Below are 18,344 nucleotides of genomic sequence, written 5' to 3'. Positions count from 1 at the left end.
TATTGCATTACTATGTTACTGCATCTCCTTACTCTTCCTCTCTCCATAGTCTTCCGCCCCACTCTTCAACCGTTTCACGAGTGTCTGTAGTGAAATTTGGCCTGAAATTCAATTTCACATGGCTCAGTTCTTATGACTTCATCTCCTGAACAGTATATCCTAAACTAATATAATTTTCATTTATGTGCAGTGGAATATCAGGAAATTGTCTGCGAAGTGTGTTGCAAATAAAGTTAGTACACTGACATCAACAGTTAGTTCCACGTAATCGTTCTTTACAGACTGGATCGAAACATGTCCGACGGTAGAAAAAGACTGTCTGGCAGTGAATATAGGAAAAGACGGGCACTGAAGGAAGACGATGATAAGAAGCCAAAGAGAGAACGATCTAGCAGCGGCGAGGGTGGAAAAATAGATCCTGAAAGTACAGAAACTAGTGGAGCTACTGCAGCTACATCTCTATCTTCAGGACATGACCAGAAAGTTGACGAACACAGTACTGCAACCATTGCATACAGTAGCAATGCTGATGGTGGGCCATCCACAACATATTCAACAGACCTCGCCTGGACTCAAGACCTGCTTTGTGAGGAAAGCTCCGAGATTGAAACATCAGGCAGAACTGAAATTAGGCAACCTGATTCAGAAAATACTGGAGGAACATCAGCCAAGGTACTCATCACCAGAGAAGGGATTGAAGGCAAGCCTAAACTGGATGACACAATTGACTCAGATCCCGGAAGATGGCCGGAAATTATTAGTGACTGCATTCAAACGACTTTTGTCATGCGAGGTCCTCCCGAGTGCATTAAGGAAGCTGAAGAATGTCCTAAAAATGTGAACAACCGGCGTTTCAGCCCTGTGCACTACAGCTATTCTTTGAAGAATTTACAAGAAGCAGATCGACATTGGTTGGTGTACTCAAAGAGCAAGGATACTGTGTTCTGTTTTTGTTGCAAACTTTTTTTGCCATCTACAGTAAAAATTGTAAAGAACAGTATAAGGGACTGGCGGCAGGTTGCTTCGTATCTCGAAAGTCACGAGAAGTCTACCGATCATTTAAATTCAAATAAAGAGTGGATCACGTTTTCTGAGGGACCGAAAAAGTCACAAACTGTCGACACCCATCATCAAAGGCTTCTGAATACTGAAAGCGAACATGGGAAAAATGTTCTTGAGCGATTAATAGCAATAATTCATTTCCTGGGTCGGCAATGTCTGCCTTTGAGAGGAAGTACAGGTACACTCTTTCAGCCTGACAACGGAAACTTCTTGAAACTCGAATTATTCAGAAATTTTGACACTGCTATGATGGAGCACCTGCACAGAACAAAGCAAGGTGAGAACAAGGGTCATCATTATCTTGGAAAAGAAACACAGAATGAAATAATTCATGTTATTGGATCATCTATAACCGACAACATTCTATTAATGATTAAATCTGCAAAGTATTACAGTATAATTCTGGACTGCACACCAGATATTTCAAAAGTTGAGCAGATGACAGATGCGGTACATTTCATCCAGGAGACAAGACTCGACGAGGTATACGATGTCCGAATTCGGGAGTATTTCCTGGGATTTCTTCCAGTGCGATTCTTCAAGCTCCACTTTGATGCAGGTCGTACTCAAGTTCTTGGAAGATAAAAATCCTATTGTGTAATATAAGAGGGCAAGGATACGACAATAGAGCAAACATGAAAGGAAAGAAGTCTAGTCTCCAGAAAAGAATTTCAGATATGAACAAGAGAGCATTTTATGTACCATGTAGCAGTCACTCACCGAATCTTTTTGTGAACAATGCCGCTATGTCTTCTAAATATGCTGTTTCCATGTTTTCGACAGTGAAGAGCTTGTATGACTTCTTCTCATCCTCCATTCGACGTTGGGATGTCTCGAAGAAGTATCTGCCTAACCTGTCGCTGAAGCCATTGAGCAATACTAGGTGGGAAAGTCGCACCGATGCACTTACTCCCCTGAGGTTTCAAACTGGAGACGTTTATTATGCACTGGTTCAGATATCAGAAGAATTTGATGGCATGACCGATCACGAAGCAACGTCACTTGCGAATCAAATAAAAAATTACACCTTTCTCACTTCTCTAGTAATCTGGTATGACGTTCTGCTTCACATCAGTGTAGTCAGTAAGACCCTCCAGACCAGTGACATAAATGTTTCTGAGGCCATGGAAGTGCTTGAAAAAACGAAAGCATATTTTGAGACCTGCAGAACAGAAGAAAAGTTTATGTCTTTCTTGATGGATTCCAAAGAATTGGCTACAGAATTAGAGCTAGAAGATCTGACGTTACCACGGATAAGCATTTCCCGGCGAAGAAGTAAGAAGCCAATACACTTTACCTATGAAGGAAGGGATGAGACAATAGATGACCCAACGAAATGTTACAAGATTGAATTCTACTATTATCTTTTAGATATAGTAACCACATCTTTGGATGAGAGCTTCAATCATCTGAAATCTCATTTTGATTATTTCGATTTTCTCTACGACATCGGCGAGCTAAGGAATGCACCTCCTGACAGCCTGGACACAAAGTGTAGAAAGCTAGCAGCGACTTTGCACTGGAGTTGAGGAAGAACAAAAAGTGCTTTCAACATTGTTGAAACCTGGAATAGGTCCAAAAGAGACTCTGAAGTTTATAGGAAGACATAATTTTTGCCCTAATGTTAACATTGCTCTGAGAATTCTCCTAACACTCCCAGTGACAGTTGTGAGTGGAGAGGGGGTTTCTCAAAAAAACTGAAATTGATAAAGACACACCTTTGATCAACGATGAGCCAAACTCATTTGAATGATCTTGCAACAATATCGATTGAGCATGAACTTGCAGAGGACTTAAATTACACAGATCATGTGAAAGAGTTTGCACAAGCAAAAGCCAGGAAGGTTTGATTTGTCTAGTATTTCTTTAAATTTTTATATTATGTTCAGTGTCTTGGTTATTTACTGTGTTGTTTCTTATTTTGTTCAACATTAAATAATTATTGTAAATATTATTATTCAATCCAAATTATTGTTAAATTGTAAACATATTTTGTTTTCCGTTGCATACATTATCTGTTCACAACCATAGAAAAATGTTTGTTTATGTTAACTGTAAGATCATGCCGCGCGGGATTAGCCGAGCGGCCTAAGGTGCTGCAGTCATGGACTGTGCAGCTGATCCCGTCAGAGGTTCGAGTCCTCCCTCGGGCATGGGTGTGCGTGTTTGTCCGTAGGATAATTTAGGTTAAGGAATGTGTAAGCTTAGGGACTGATGACCTTAGCAGTTAAGTCCCATAAGATTTCACACACATTTGAACATTTTTGTAAATGCACAAGGCTTATTAAAATTAGCTAGATTTGACTAGCTAGGTTTGACTCCATTTTTGAGCTGGTGCCCAGCAACTGTTTTGTACAAATCTGTAGAGAATGTCACCAATCAGTCACAATTTTTGTTTTTATTTTCCAGATCTACATAGATTTTGGGACAGTGTGGCTATTCTCAATGCTTTGAGTTATGTTTACATCTATACCGTCATGCTGAACGTAACTGTCTACATGACGGTTTAGATGTAAGCAAGTATTAAAAGCTTTGAGACTGGCCACTCAGTGGTGAAAGCCTAGGTAGATCTGAAAAGGAAAAACAAAAATTGCGATTGATTGCTGACATTTCCTACAGATTTGTTTAAACAAAATTTCACAAATGTTTGGTAAAAAAATGGGGGGGGGGGGGGGGGGCCGCAATTTAGCAGCTCGCACGGGGCGGCACTTAGGCTTGCACCAGCCCTGCATACACCCTTGTTTCATGCTGGAGGAAGGCCATAGAAGGGGTTGGAGATTACAAGGAAAATTAAGGTGTGTAGATTAAATGCCATTCTTTTGTGTGTGTAATTCTCATTATGCTCAACAAAGAATTGCCGAAGAAAAAAAATGTGGTGCATTACTTTATGGGCAATCCTCCTAGGAATAAAACTGATTTTAACTGAGTGAGGTAACAATTTCATTGCATTCATCTGTAAGCTTTTGCAGTTTTTTAACCAGGTGATGAAACACGGTGCACAGTTCATCTATTTACCCATACTTAATATCGCATACCACGATGATGCACATTTTTATAGTAATGGCCGTCTCCTTTAACATTTTGCAAATTGTGCCAAGAGTAAATTATTAAAAACTGATGGAAATTTTTGGGAATTTTGTGACATTATCTGTGTTTGGTAGTTTTGTCATTTCAGAATTCAAAAACATTGAGTATATTGTGTGAACTCCTAAGGATTCTTTTATTTGTTTTGTCAAAAATGCAAAAATTAGAGTTTTTCTGTTCCTTCAGTAGTGTATATTGATTTTGCAGCATTTTAAAATTACAGACAACGTTTCTGAAGCATTGTTGATGTTTACTAAACTAATTTTTAGCCTTTCCCACTTAACTTGATTTTTTCATTTAAAATTGCTTTCATTCCTGGAAAAATCTTCTTTATTTATTTTCGGAAAGTGTCTGGAATACAGAATTTGAATACCTAAATCATGCTTCCAATTTTTAAAATTTTCCAGGGGAGGGCTTCCAGACCAGCATCCACATTTGCTATGTTATTACTGACAGTCTCTTCTCAATGTTGCTAGCTATGACTTTGTAAGGGCAATATCAAATTCCAATGTACTACTCTAATACTGATAGTAAATGCACGACTTCTGATGTGGTTTGGCCACTATTTACTTGTAATTACATAAGTATTGTACAATTTATGGCCTTTCTACTGTTATTAATAAAAAAATTTAATTATAGGAGAAGTAATATGTTCACAATAAGTTAAAAAATAGAATGTGTGTGAGAAAAGTATGAGCCTAATTTATGTACCAAAGATAAAAAAATAAATAAAAATGGAATTTGTCTCCTTCAAAGTAGTTCTCTTTGGCAGCTATATATTGACGGAGTTGTTATTGCCAGTCTTTGTAGCAACGCTGAAAGGCCTAAACTGGTAGGGCCTTTAACATGTCAGTCACGCTCTTTTGAATGTTCTCCAGAGCCCCAAATGGTGTTCTTTTAAGAAATTTTTCAGTTTTGGGAAAAGAAAAAAGCCACAAGTACTCAGATCAGGTCAATGGAGTGGTAGTGAAATAGTAGAAATGCCTTTCTAGATAAAAAATCCCATGATGTAAATGACCTTGTGACATGGGTGTTATCATTGTGGAGTGTCCACTTGTCTGCAATATCCAGTCTCACTCAATTCACTCTTTTCCTGAGCATTTCAAGGACATCTTCGTAAAACATTTGGGTGATAGTTCGTCCCTGAGAAACAATTTCCTTGTGCACAATCCCTCTGTTGTCAAAAAAGTAAATCAGCACTGTACTGATGTGTCATTTGCTCATTCATGCTTTTTTTGGTCGAGGAGATGTCTCAGTGTGCCACTCCTCACTTTGCCACATTGTCCACACTCATAGTCAAAAATCTAGGATTCATCAACTGAACCATTTGTGGTCATTAGCAATCCTCTCAGGAAGATCAATGCACATATTTTGTCAGATGTCCTTCCACTCAGTTGTGAGGTTTTTCGGCACCATTTCGGCACAAAACTTTTGCATGTGCAAATATTTTCTCAAAACTTGACGTACGGTGAAAGTGTTTAACAGGTCACCCATCTCCCTTATTATTAAACATTGGTCTGATCTCACAAGAACATGTACAAATACAACATTTTTGTTGATTTTTGAAGTTGAAGGTCTCCCACAGCGAAGCTTATCTTCAGTGTGATCTGGGCCTCCCAAAAATGATTTGTGCCAGTGAAAAACTTGTGCTCTTGATAAGAAATGTTCCCCATAGGCCTGTTTCAACTTTTCCAATGCCCGACTCGTGGATTCCCCAAGTTTAACATGAAACTTGATGGCATAATGTTGCTCTAAAGTCTGCTTTCCATTTTCATAGCACACAACAAAAACACAACTTCGCTGTTGGCTCACACAAAAAACACGTGGTGGTTGTATGGAAGTGAAACTCTGACTAAGCATGTGGAAGGGATGAAAAAACCTGTCTACACAATCAGAACAACACAGTGTTGCCAGATTGCTCATGGTGTTATCAGTCTCATAACCTTTCTCACAAACCTCCTAAGTACATAATTGCGCAGAAAATTGCACTGGAGTAATTAGCACCTTTAATTCTTTGATTTTTCTTAAAAAAATTATGTTGCTGAAGCACTTCTTCTTTTATCAGCTCTAGACTGGAAAGCATCTGCATCTTGTTTCTGATTCTGAACTTCTTTCTGGACCTGAAGAGCACCTCTCAAAATGGCCTGGGCAAGTGTTGATTCTTGAAAGTCTTTCTTCTGTAAGGCAACCATAAGTCTTCATTAGCTTCAGAGACCAGCTTATTACCTGCCGTAAGTTTTCCGGTTCCTGTTGTCCTTTTTATTTAAGTATTTCTTCACACGATGAATCCTTCATTTTCCACACTGGAAATTTTTGTTGCATTTGTTCTTCTTCTCACGCTCTTTTTTCCTCTTCATTAGTTGTTTTTGCTTTTCTTCCTTCTGTCTTCTTCTATGTGGTTATGGGATTTCTCATTCGCACACTGCTCCAAAGAAAGCACCTCTTTTGTCGCAGGGACTTTTGCTGGTTTGTTGTCACACAGTTTCACTGTGTTTTTTACTGTAATTGATTTACAAGTTTTTTCTGAGAGTGATGCCCAGTCCTCTGTAAGATATCTACTTGGCACAGAAAGACTCCATTTAACTTCAGCATTCCTGTGAGAGAGAGCACTCCCAAGCATTAATAGTTTATGCAAAGAAAGGTTTGTAGAATCTAATGGGCTTTTAAGTTTACCAGCAATATACTCAGATGTTGATTTACCAATGAAAAAGTCTATACATGATGGCTCACAATTTTATTCTGAGCTGCTAACTAATAGCCAACCACAGTTTCTTATGCCTTTGCACCAGCAATTTTTGTTGTTTCATCAAAACATAGCGAATGATATGCATTATGCATGTCATCCAGCAGCTGCTTTTAAAATAATGTTCTAGGGGTTCAGTAAGAATGTATGGAATTTAATGCAATTTATTTTTCTCCAGGAAACAATTTACTCTTTTACACACAAACACACACACACACACACACACACACACACACACACACACAAAGAAAAAAAACACAATACACACTGCTATCAAGCTGTGTAATTCACCTCAGTATGCAGAATAAGTGAGTAGAAAGACTTCTAACAAGAAAAACTACGGGTAACAAAAGTGACTAGCTGGCAGCACTGTATTTTATTATTTATGTCATCTTCACTTTTTCTGTCTGATGATATCATAACCCCCAGATACTTAAAAGTCTTACATTCTTTTCTCTTGCTGGCTCCTGCCCCCAGATCCTCAAATCTTAAGGTAAGTGGTTTTTGTCATGCTGATTGTGATGTTCTGTTCACGGCAGCCAGAGACAGTAGTTACGTCTGTGAGAGCTCCATTTGTGTGCGTACATTGCCTTTTTGGAAGAAGGCCAAATCTTACATGTTTAGTACTCTTTAGCTTGTCTGTGACCCAAATCTGCTCTGTGGTGAGTAGCAGTCTATCCTTCTAATAATATTATCACTTTTCATCCTGAATCTTAAACTGTTTAATAACTGTGATGTCCTGTCTTTATGTTCCTCTTTTAAGTTCCAAAGAATGTATTCATTATCATCCTTGTCTCTTGTTACAATGTCCTGGTCATCAGCAAAGAGGAGTGTGTACATGATTTCATCCCTCAATCCCCCACAGGGATTTCCATGCCTTCACATCTGCTCCTCTAGACTTTAAGTGCTTCCTAGATCTCTAGATCTAGATACTTGTCGGCTGCCCCATGTAGCTTTTAAACAGCATCGGTGCTATAGCACACATGTGGCAAATCCTTTTGTAACAGTAAACTCCAGTGATGCTGAATTTTGTAGTCTGACAGCCCTCACACAGTCTATATGGAACTGTTTAGTTGCATTGATGTAAGTAGTTGACTCACCACTAGTCTTCATACTTGCCCACATATTGTTTTACAGGCCTTCTCCAAGTCCACAAAGATTAAAACTTGGTATGTTTGCTGGTAAATTTATTCTTGATGTAGATTGCCAAAATACATACAAACAAATGAACAACACTGCCTGAACATGCCATGAAGGCCCAATGGTACCAACCGGCCACTTTGTTGTCCTCAGCCCTTAGGCGTCACCAGATGCAGATACGGGGAGGGGTGGGGGGGGGGGGGGGCAAGTGGTCAGCACACTGCTCTCTTGGCCACTGTCAGTTTTTGTAGCCAGTGTCACTGCTTCTCAATCGAGCAGCTCCTCTGCTGGTCTCCCAAGGGCTGATGCACCCTGCTTGCCAATAGCACTCAGCAGACCTGGATGGTGACCCATCCAAGTGCTAGCTAAGCCCGACAGCACTTGACTTTGCTGATCTATTGGGAACCGTAATTACCACTGAGGCAAGGCCGTTGGCTGCCTAAATACATATACCTGTTGAAACATCAAGCTATCCTTAAAAATGAAATTTTTGCAGAAACTCAACAGAAATAAAACGTTTCATTACAACTTTTCAGACTGACAAGGAAATATATGGGACCATGAAACTGACAAAGTGTGCCCCTTAGCAATAGTATAAGCAGTAAAATGCAGTGTGAAGTACATGACAGAGGAAAATATGCCAGAGCAAGACAATAATATTTTTTAGAATGAATTCTTACCTCCTTTTGGCAAGCAGCTACATGTGCAATGTTGTGGTAGTTCTCCAGAGGTGGCAAATTGGGTATGGGCTCATAAACTACGTCACCAACATCCTGAACGTTCAAATCTGTGAAAATTTTAAAGGAAACCTTCTCTTAAATATATTTACACATGAATACAAAATCCATGCAAAACAAATGAAATGTTCAACATTAAAGAAAGACACTCATCGATATGATCAGACTGTTCAGCAGAGAAAATTGCCATCAATTGAAGAGAAACTAGCACTGCATACAGGTTGTTCCCTTGCTTTTGGGACAAAAAAATTCTGTTTCAGCAACTAATTAGGAGAATGGAGGAAAAGAGTTACTGTTTGTGATAGTGAAAAAGAAAAGTAATTTATAAAAAAGTATTAGAGCATTAATTAAATAAAAGACACTACTGACAAGACTGACACTCATATGAAAAGGAAAAGTATGGAGCTGCTATAGGAAATATGGACCACTCCCAAAACTAATGACAAATGAGAAAAAGAAGTTGGGAAATATGAGAAATAATATCATGGCCCCACACCTTTTTAGCACTTCCAACTTCTCTGAAACCTCTGACAAGTGCCATTGACAGTAGAGGCATGCCAGAAAACTCACTTGCAATTTAAAAAGTGCTTTAAATTGCCCTCATATTTAGCAGCTTTCAGTCCCAGAAAACACTTGCCACTGATGTTCAGATTGTGGCACTGGTGCAATCCTTTCCAATAAATATGCTGGTGGCACAAAACAGTCCATTGTATTCGTGGCACAGCAAAATTATTTACAAATCGTGAAAGGGATGTTGGCTTTCATATATGATGTCATAAAGTTTCACACGTCTTCATGGTACTAGGTTTCTCTTCATCACTGATCACAACCCCCCCCCCCCCCCGTTTTACTATTCGGTCCCTACTCAAAACTTTGTGACAAGATGGTGCAGAGGCTGAAATGGTGCACACTGTTGATTAATGACTGTAACTAGACCACACAGCATGGGAACACGGATGCTCTTTCCGGAGAGTTGGCTGTAACACCTGACATGTTTTTCATTATGACACAGGCTTAAGACAACTGATCGTGTCTTATTGTTAGCCACAGATAAATATGAATGGTGGGTGGTAATTCCATTCTTGCTCCACCTCCACATACTACAGCTCATCTACACTGCAGATAGGGGAATGTGCAAACTGAAGGCAACAGAGCAGCGATATGTGCACTGGCCGGGTGTTGACACCACCACAAATGTTATGTTTCAGAACTGCCAGGCCTTTGCCCAATGAATCAGCCCCTGTACAGCATTCCAACCCTTGGCATGCCCTGACCACTCCCAGCTTAGAGTGCATACTGATTTTGCCAGGCCATTCTGAGAAGCAACATGGTTCATAAAAGGCTTTCACCACCACTGCAACTATCATCCATGCCTTCTCCATATTTGCAATACAGGGGGCACACAATGGTTTCTGACAATGGCTCTTAATTCAAAATATCTCCGTTTTATAAATGGAATGGTACTGAAAATGTGCCGTATAGCTCGCTTGCAGCTTAAAAACTGCCTTAGGTTGACCCATAGTTTAGCAGCGTACAAACTCGGGGACCGTCTGTTTGTTCCCAGTTTCTGTGTCAGCACCTGTGCCAGTGATCACTAACTGTGCTCTACCTATGCCGAGTAGGATAAGAAAGAATACACACAGCCCACCTAAACGTACAAGTCAGTGAGAGGGAGGAAATATAATAGTTAAAAGAAACAGGAAAATGAAACACTGGAAGGCACTCAAAAGACTGCACATCTGACCTGACTCCCTCAGCGTCCAATTTGGAAGCCGAGCTGGCGGTCATCAACTCCAAAGTGCAAAATGTGCAAGATTATGATGCCAGCCAACACCAGGTTAGCAGTCACCAGCTTCCTTGCAAAATACCGATGCATCCCACACATAGACATAGTCTGGCCAAAATTTTACACAGGCACAGACTGCACACCCTCTTTCAGGAGCTGCGCCCAACTCAGCAAGCCCCACTAAGGACACACACACAGCCTTACTTGAGATCCTGTGTATAGACCCACACTTTTGGCAATAACCCACGGCTTTGCAGCTAGCAAATGTTTTAAGTTGCAGCCATCGAAGAGCACATAGTCTGGCATCGTAATAAGTTTGGGCTGCAATGATATGTAGCCTCCTACTCCCCCTTGGCAGACAATGGGCCACGCCTCATGCAACCACAACAGTGACAAGCCTTCCCAAGATCCTACCTACCACATCTCCAACCTCTGCCAACATTTTAGGTGCCAACGTTGGTTGACAATGATTAGTAATTGAAATCGATAGAGGTGGAACTGCTTGTAGTTCCAAAGCCATTTCTGGTTCCCACGAACATCAGAGACAACCCCCTTATCAAACATTTGACAAAGGTTGAGCATTCTCGGACTGAGGTGCCCTCAGAGGCTGAACTGTTGCCCCAATCTGAACCATGGCCGACACTCAATTCTTTGTAGCCAGTACCAAGCAGTGCCCCAGAAACTGTTGATTAGCCAGTACTTCCACAGGCAGTGCTGGCATCTGTGATGAGGAAATACCACAGAAGGCCTGGGCAGGGATTTCGACACCTCTCCCCCCCCCCCCCCTTCCTAAATGAAGTCGGCAGCATCTAGGCCATCTCTGGCCCTACGTGGCAATTCAAAGGGGGAGGGGTTTAATACCTGACAGTGATTTGGATTCCTGGTCCAGCCCAAGTATTCATATAGAGGCAAGGTCAGGGATAATCTGGGTTTATATCACAGCCACAGCGTGCTCCTGTGCAGGGCACCACTACTGCAGTAGGGGTATCATGTGGGTCTATCCACTGACGTGTCAGAGTCTATAAATACCACAGGCCCACACTTGTCCAGCAATACTCTCTATTCTCTGAAGACATCAATGCATGAAACTGATAGTAGAGTGATTGAGTTTGCCTGCATTTACATTTTCCATTCAGGTCACTCCCTGGACCATTTGCACACTTACTACAACTTTTGCTATGCTCTGTATGTTGATTCTGGTTAGCCATTCATTTAGTGAACTCTGCTGTCATTGACCACAGGGACTACCAGTCTGTTCTCAGAGACTCCACAATAGCACCTATAAACTGTGTTCCACCTAAGCTGAGGATGATAGAAAAGAATACTCACAGGCCATTTAAAAAGCACAATTTGGTGAGGTGGAGGCAAGATAATAGTTAAAAGAAACAGGAAAATGAAAAATGGAAGGCAATTGGAGGACTGATCATATACAAGATGAGTGGGTGGTTTAAAAAAGGGAGGAAGGGACCAAACTACGAGGTCATTGGTTCCTTGTTCATAATAAAACAATGCCACAAGTGTGAGAATAAAACAGATGAGACATATAACACAAAACAGAAATAAAGGAAAAACCACAAGAATGAAGGAAAGGCAACGAACACTAAAAGGAACAAAAGAGGACAAGAAAACAACAGAGAGATGCTAGAAACAAAAGAGAGTAAAACAAGAAAGAGAGTAAAACAAGAAAGCAGATTACAGTGGCTGGCCAACCACGAAAATAAAGAGGAAAAGCCAGCCACTTTGCAACACATTAAAACCTCCATCCTAAAAGCACTAGGGTGGAGGACACAGAGGGACAAAGGACATGCGCTAAAACTTAGATCGAATGATAAAACCCACCCTCATGAATAAAACGTAAAACTAAATCAGCCAATGAGGTGTTGTCAGATAAAATTAGTGGCAACGAGTCCGGTAACTGAAGATTTCTTCGCAGGGCAGTTAAAGTGGGACAGTGCACCAGAATATGGGCCACTGCAACCAGGTGACACACCGACACTGAGGTGGGTCTTCAAGGCGCAAGAGGTAACCTTGGGTCACCCAAGCGTGGCCAATGCAGAGCCGGCAGAGGACAACTGAGACCCTGCAAGAGGCCCGCATGGAAGACTTCCACACATTCATTGTCTCCTTAATGACACACAGTTTTTTGTGCGTACTGTTATGCCATTCCGTCTCCCAAAGCCAAAAAACCCTGTAGTGGAAGTCAGAACGCAGGTCAGGTTCAGAGATGCCCATCTCCAGAAGCAGTTTACGCATAGCCTGTTTGGCCAGCCTGTCGGCAAGTTAGTTGCCTGGGATGCCCACGTGTCCTGGGGTCCACACAAACACCACTGAACGACAGGACCGGTCCAGGGCAAAGATGGACTCTTGGATGGATGCCACCAAAGGATGGCGAGGGTAGCACTGGTCGACGATAGCTTGTAGGCTGCTCAAGGACTCAGTACACAGAAGAAACGATTCTGCTGGGCATTAACAGGTATACTGAAGTGCACGAGATATGGCCACCAGCTCTGCAGTGAATACACTGCAGCCATCGGGCAAGGAATGCTGTTCAATACGGCCTCCGTGGACAAAGGCGAAGCCAACTGCCATTAGCCATCGAACAGTCGGTGTAAACCACTTCAGAGCCCTGGAACTCTTCAAGAATTGAGAGGAAGTGACAGTGGAGAGCCGCAGGGTTAACAGAGTCCTTAGGGCCACACAAAAGTTCCAGGCAATGATTCGACCTACAGCTACACCACAGAGGTGTACATGAATGGACCTCGAGGACAGGTGGTGAAGGACTCTAGTTCAGACGGAAGCGAACATACGTGAACCGTAATCGTTAGCTCTGTCTATGTGGGAGGTGAAACTGCAATGGTTGGTAAAAGAAGACGGTAATTAGGATGTTCAGGAGAGCTATGAATGTGTGCAACGTAACTCGCGAACAGTTGTGTACGACTTATCCTCAATGGGGAGACTCCAGCCTCCACCAGTACGCTTGTCACCAGATTCGTCCTAAAAGCTCCTGTTGCTAGTCGAACTCCGCAATGGTGCAATGAGTCAAGTAAATGCATTGCTGAGGGCGCCGCCAAACCATAAATCACACTCCCATAGTCAAGGTGGGATTGAACAAGGGCTTCATAGAGCTGCAGCAGCGTGGAGCGATCTGCACCCCAGTTGGTGTTGCTCAGGCAGTGAAGGGCATCAAGGTGCTGCCAACACTTCCATTTAAGCTGACGATGATGAGGAAGCCAAGTCAAACGAGCATCGAAAACCAGACCTAAGAATCAATATGTCTCCACTACATTGAGTGGATCATCATTGAGGTACAGTGCTGGTTCCAGATGAACAGTACGATGCCAACAGAAATGCATGACACACATCTTCATGGCGAAAAACTGGAAGCCTTTTGCTAGAGCCCATGACTGTACCTTGTGGATGGCTCCCTGTAGGCAATGCTCAGCAACATCAGTACTGGAGCAGCAGTACGAAATGCAGAAGTCATCTGCATACAGAGAAGGAGAGACGGACGGTCCGACAGGTGTTGCTAGACCGTTAATGGCCACTAAATATAGAGAGACACTCAATACAGAGCCCTGCGGGACTCTATTCTCCTGGATATGGATAGAACTATGAGAGGCACCAACTCGACCATGGAAAGTGCAGAGCGACAGGAATTTTAGGATAAAAATTGGGAACGGGCCCCGGAGACCCCACTCATACAATGTGGCAAGGATATGATGCCACCAGCTCATATCATATGCTTTTTGTAAATCAAAAAAGACCGCAACCAGGTGATGGCATCTGGAAAAGGCTGTTCAGATGGCACACTCAAGGGACACAAGATTATCAGTGGTGGAGCGACCCTGATGGAAGCCGCTCTGACATCGAGCCAGTTGGCCACGTGACTCCAGGACCCAACCCAACCCAACCGCCGACGCATCATATGTTCCAGCAGCTTACAAAAAACATTGGCGAGGCTGATGGGCTGATAGCTATCCACATCAAGTGGGTTTTTACCAGGTTTGAGCACCAGAATGATGGTGCTCTCCCGCCATTGCAATGGAAAGACACCATCGCACCAGATCCGGTTGAATATGATGAGGATATGTTGCTTGTAGTTAGATTAGAGATTTTTAATCATCTGGTTCTGGATCTGATCAGGCCCAGGAGCTGTGTCAGGGCAATGTGCAAGGGCACTGAGGAGCTCTCATTCTGTAACGCCCATTACAGGATTCACTGTGGCATGTAGTGAATGAGAGGACTTTCCCTTCCAGCCGCCGTTTGAGAGTGCGAAAGTCTGGGGGCTAATTATCCGATGCAGAGGCTCAAGCAAAGTGCTCAGCAAAGTCCTCGGCAATCGCGTTTGCTTCAGTAGATAACACCAGGGACACTTGGTGGGGTCCGGCACCCAATGGTCGAGACACATCTCTCCCAACAATCCTGCTTTCGTCGTTTGATAAGCTGGCAAACGCAGGCATAGAGCCGTTTAAAGGCTACGAGGTGCTCTAGGGAAGGGCGCCTCTTATGCTTCTGTAGAGCTCGCCAACGCTCCTTAATTGCTTCAGCTACTTCCGGCAACCACCAAGGAACTGCCTTACACCGGGGCACCCTAAAAAGCAACGTGTTGCGTTTTCTGCCACAGAAACAATTGTTGTAGTCACTCGCTCAACCATCATATTGATGTTACCATGTGGGGGAGAGTCAATGGTGACAGCAGAGGTGAAAATTTCCCAGTCTGCCTTGTTTAAAGCCCATCTAGGCAGGTGACTGTGGGCCTGATGCCGGGGCAGTTACAGGAAGATGGGGAAGTGGTCACTACCACACAGGTCGTCATGCACTCTCCAGTGGATAGATGGGAGAAGTCTTGGGCTGCAAACTGATAAATCAATGGCCGAGTAACTACCATGAGCCACACTGAAATGTGGGGCGGCCCCAGTATTTAAGAGGCTGAGGTCGAACTGAGACAGTGAAGTTTCAACATTTCTGCCTTGGCCAGTAAGCACAGTGCCACCCCACAAGGGATTATGGGCATTAAAATCTCCCAAAAGTAGGAAAGGTTTAGGGAGCTGATCAATCAGTGCAGCTAATACAGTCAGGGGTACTGCACCAACTGGAGGAAGATATACATTGCAGACAGTTATTTCCTGTGTCATCCTTATTCTGACAGCCACAGCTTCAAGAGGGGCTTGAAGGGGGCACACATCACTACAGACTGAGTTTAGGACATAAACGCAAACTCCACCTGACACTCGATTATCGTCGCTACGGTTCCTGTAATATCCCTTATAGCCGAGGAGGGCAGGGGTCTGCATTACCAGGAACCAGGTTTCCTGGAGGGCAATGCTGGTAGCAGGTGTAAAGCTTAACAGTTGCCAAAGCTCAGCCAGGCGGTGGAAAAAACCACCGCAATTCCACTGGAGGATGATGTCATCGTGAGACTGGGAAGGCATGGAACATTCAATGAGGCAGTTTACGCCACAGAGTCACCTGCTACCACCGACTTATTGCCTGAGCAGTCTATAACCATTGTGTCTGAGGGTCTGGCGAGATCTAGGTACTCAGTGGACGCCAGCATCTCCAACCCATACTCAGGTGCTGAGCTTGTAGGTAGCAGTGGTGTGGGTGCCACCGCAATTTCCTTGGTCTCAGAGGTCTTCTTTTTGGATTTCTCTTGCTGCTCCTTCGGTTTCCCTGGCTGGGAGGACTTCAGTGGCTCTGTCTCTGGGAATTAGGATGAGCGTAAAGCCCTACAACCAGCTGCTTTTGGGCTCTTCAGCCAATGGTGGGTGTCATCTTTCCCACTAGTAGAAACCGCGGAAGGGAGTGACCAAAGGGACCCCCTCCTAGCGAGAGAAGCGGAAAAAGACTTACACTTCTCCAGCTTAGAATTGGGGATGGATGTCCCCGATGGTTGCAGAGGGGGGGGGGGTTCCCGAAGTAGGAGGTGCAGGAGGAGCAACATGGAGGGAAATGCCCCCCACCATCAAGGGGGGTAGGTTTAGTTTTCCGGCACTGAGAGGTGAGTGGGGTTGGCGGAGCTGATGGTGCCAGAACTGTTGTAGTGGTGGCATAAGACGATGTCATACATACAGGAGGCAGGCATTCAAATTTTCTCTTAGCCTCTGTGTAGGTCAGTCAGTCCAGGGTCTTGTACTCCATAATTTTCCTTTCTTTCTGGAGAATCTTGCAGTCTGCCGAGCAAGGTGAATGGCGCTTTTCGCAGCTGACGCACACGAGAGGCAGGGCACGTGGAATATTGGGATGTGATGGGCGTCCGCAATCTCGACATGTGATGCTGGAAGTACAGCGGGAAGACATATGGCTGAACTTCCAGTATTTAAAGCACCGCATTGTGGGAGAGATACAGGGCTTTACTTCACAGCGGTAGACCATCGCCTTGACCTTCTCAGGCAATGTATCACCCTCAAAGGCCAAGATGAAGGCACCGGTGGCAACCTGATTATCCCTCGAAACCCAGTGGACATGGACAAAATGTACATCTCGTCACTCTAAATTGGCGCACAGCTCATCGTCAGACTGCAAAAGAAGGTCCCTGTGAAATATGATACCCTGGACCATATTTAAGCTCTTATGGGGCATGAAAGTTACAGAAACATCCCTCAGCTTGTCACAAGCGAGTAACGCCCGTGACTGGGCAGAGGATGCTGTTTTGATCAAGACTGACCCAGATCTCATTTTTGACAACCCCTCCACCTCCCCAAACTCATCCTCTAAATGCTCAACAAAAAACTGAAACTTTATTGTCATGAAAGATTTCCCATTAGCTCTCGAACATACAAGGTATCGGTGCGAATTAGATCCGGTGCCACCCTTAGCCTGACGTTCCTCCCATGGTGTGGCCAGGGAGGGGAACGATTTGGGTCATACTTCTGTGCGTTGAATTGAGCTCATGAATGCTTAAGACTGCTTGTGTTTCACCACCAGCAAGTGATGATGGACTACGCTTCATCGCGTGTCATCCACCCGGATGCACCCACTCCTACCAGGGGACCTCCCCAAGGGCGCCACCCAGCCACAGCAAAGGCCGCCTGGCAGGATGGCCATTGCCGGGAGTCCCGATGCCCTAGGGGCATTTACCCCTTGGCATATGTGGGGAGTTAATGGCGCAGGCATCAGCAGAGCGATCCCTGTGTGGTCAGGGGTCTACAACCAACAGGGTACAAGGCGGCCCCACCTCAACAGACTGGCTACCATGCTGGATATCAGGCGCAAAGAAGTCCACAGTCATCGTCGACGTAGAAAGTGACATTGCATAGTGCATGGTGGAAAATGCACCCAGGAAGGTGTCCTCGGCCAAGAGATGGAGAATGAGCAGGACTGAAATGCGACGATGAGGTAGTGGGCTAAAGATCTCAATGCACGATGGACACAATGCACCATATAAGGGGTCTTTCCCCAGTTGGCTCGCTCTTCGGGAAAATTTTGAAAAATGGTGGTCAAACCCTTCAGGAGACCATCACATAATGGCTGAAACATGTGACTCCTTTTAGTCACCTCTTACGACAGGCAGGAATACCTCGGGCCTTTTCTAACCCCTGGACCCGCAGGGGGTCACATACAAGATGAATGTTTGGTCGCTAGAGCCCTCCAGCATATAAGCTACTTACTCACAGACTGCAGAGCGCCAATGAGACCTGCATCACGCAACTTCTGAGGTCCTTTGGATACACCAGGTTTTGGCTGAAAATCCAGTACATAATGTAAGTACATAATTTAAAAAAATAGAAAAATATACAAAAATGGACAAATTCATAAACGAAGACATAGAAATGATGCCTGTTGTAGTTGT

General features: G+C 43.7%; 1 protein-coding gene across 1 annotated transcript in view; it reads right to left on the bottom strand.

Annotated features, from left to right (window-relative positions):
• LOC126418517 (arginase, hepatic) overlaps nucleotides 1-18,344 on the bottom strand; it is a 69,114-nt gene that overhangs the window by 38,726 nt on the left and 12,044 nt on the right. The window contains exons 2-3 of the mRNA XM_050085320.1: nucleotides 18,163-18,235; nucleotides 8,710-8,816 (exon numbers count right to left, since the gene is read on the bottom strand). Of these exons, the coding sequence (XP_049941277.1) occupies nucleotides 8,710-8,816; nucleotides 18,163-18,235 (180 nt within the window). The remainder of the gene's footprint in view (nucleotides 1-8,709; nucleotides 8,817-18,162; nucleotides 18,236-18,344) is intronic.

Source organism: Schistocerca serialis, chromosome 1, assembly GCF_023864345.2.
Source record: "Schistocerca serialis cubense isolate TAMUIC-IGC-003099 chromosome 1, iqSchSeri2.2, whole genome shotgun sequence".
NCBI lineage: Eukaryota > Metazoa > Arthropoda > Insecta > Orthoptera > Acrididae > Schistocerca > Schistocerca serialis.
This window is presented reverse-complemented; position numbering and strand designations above follow the sequence as displayed.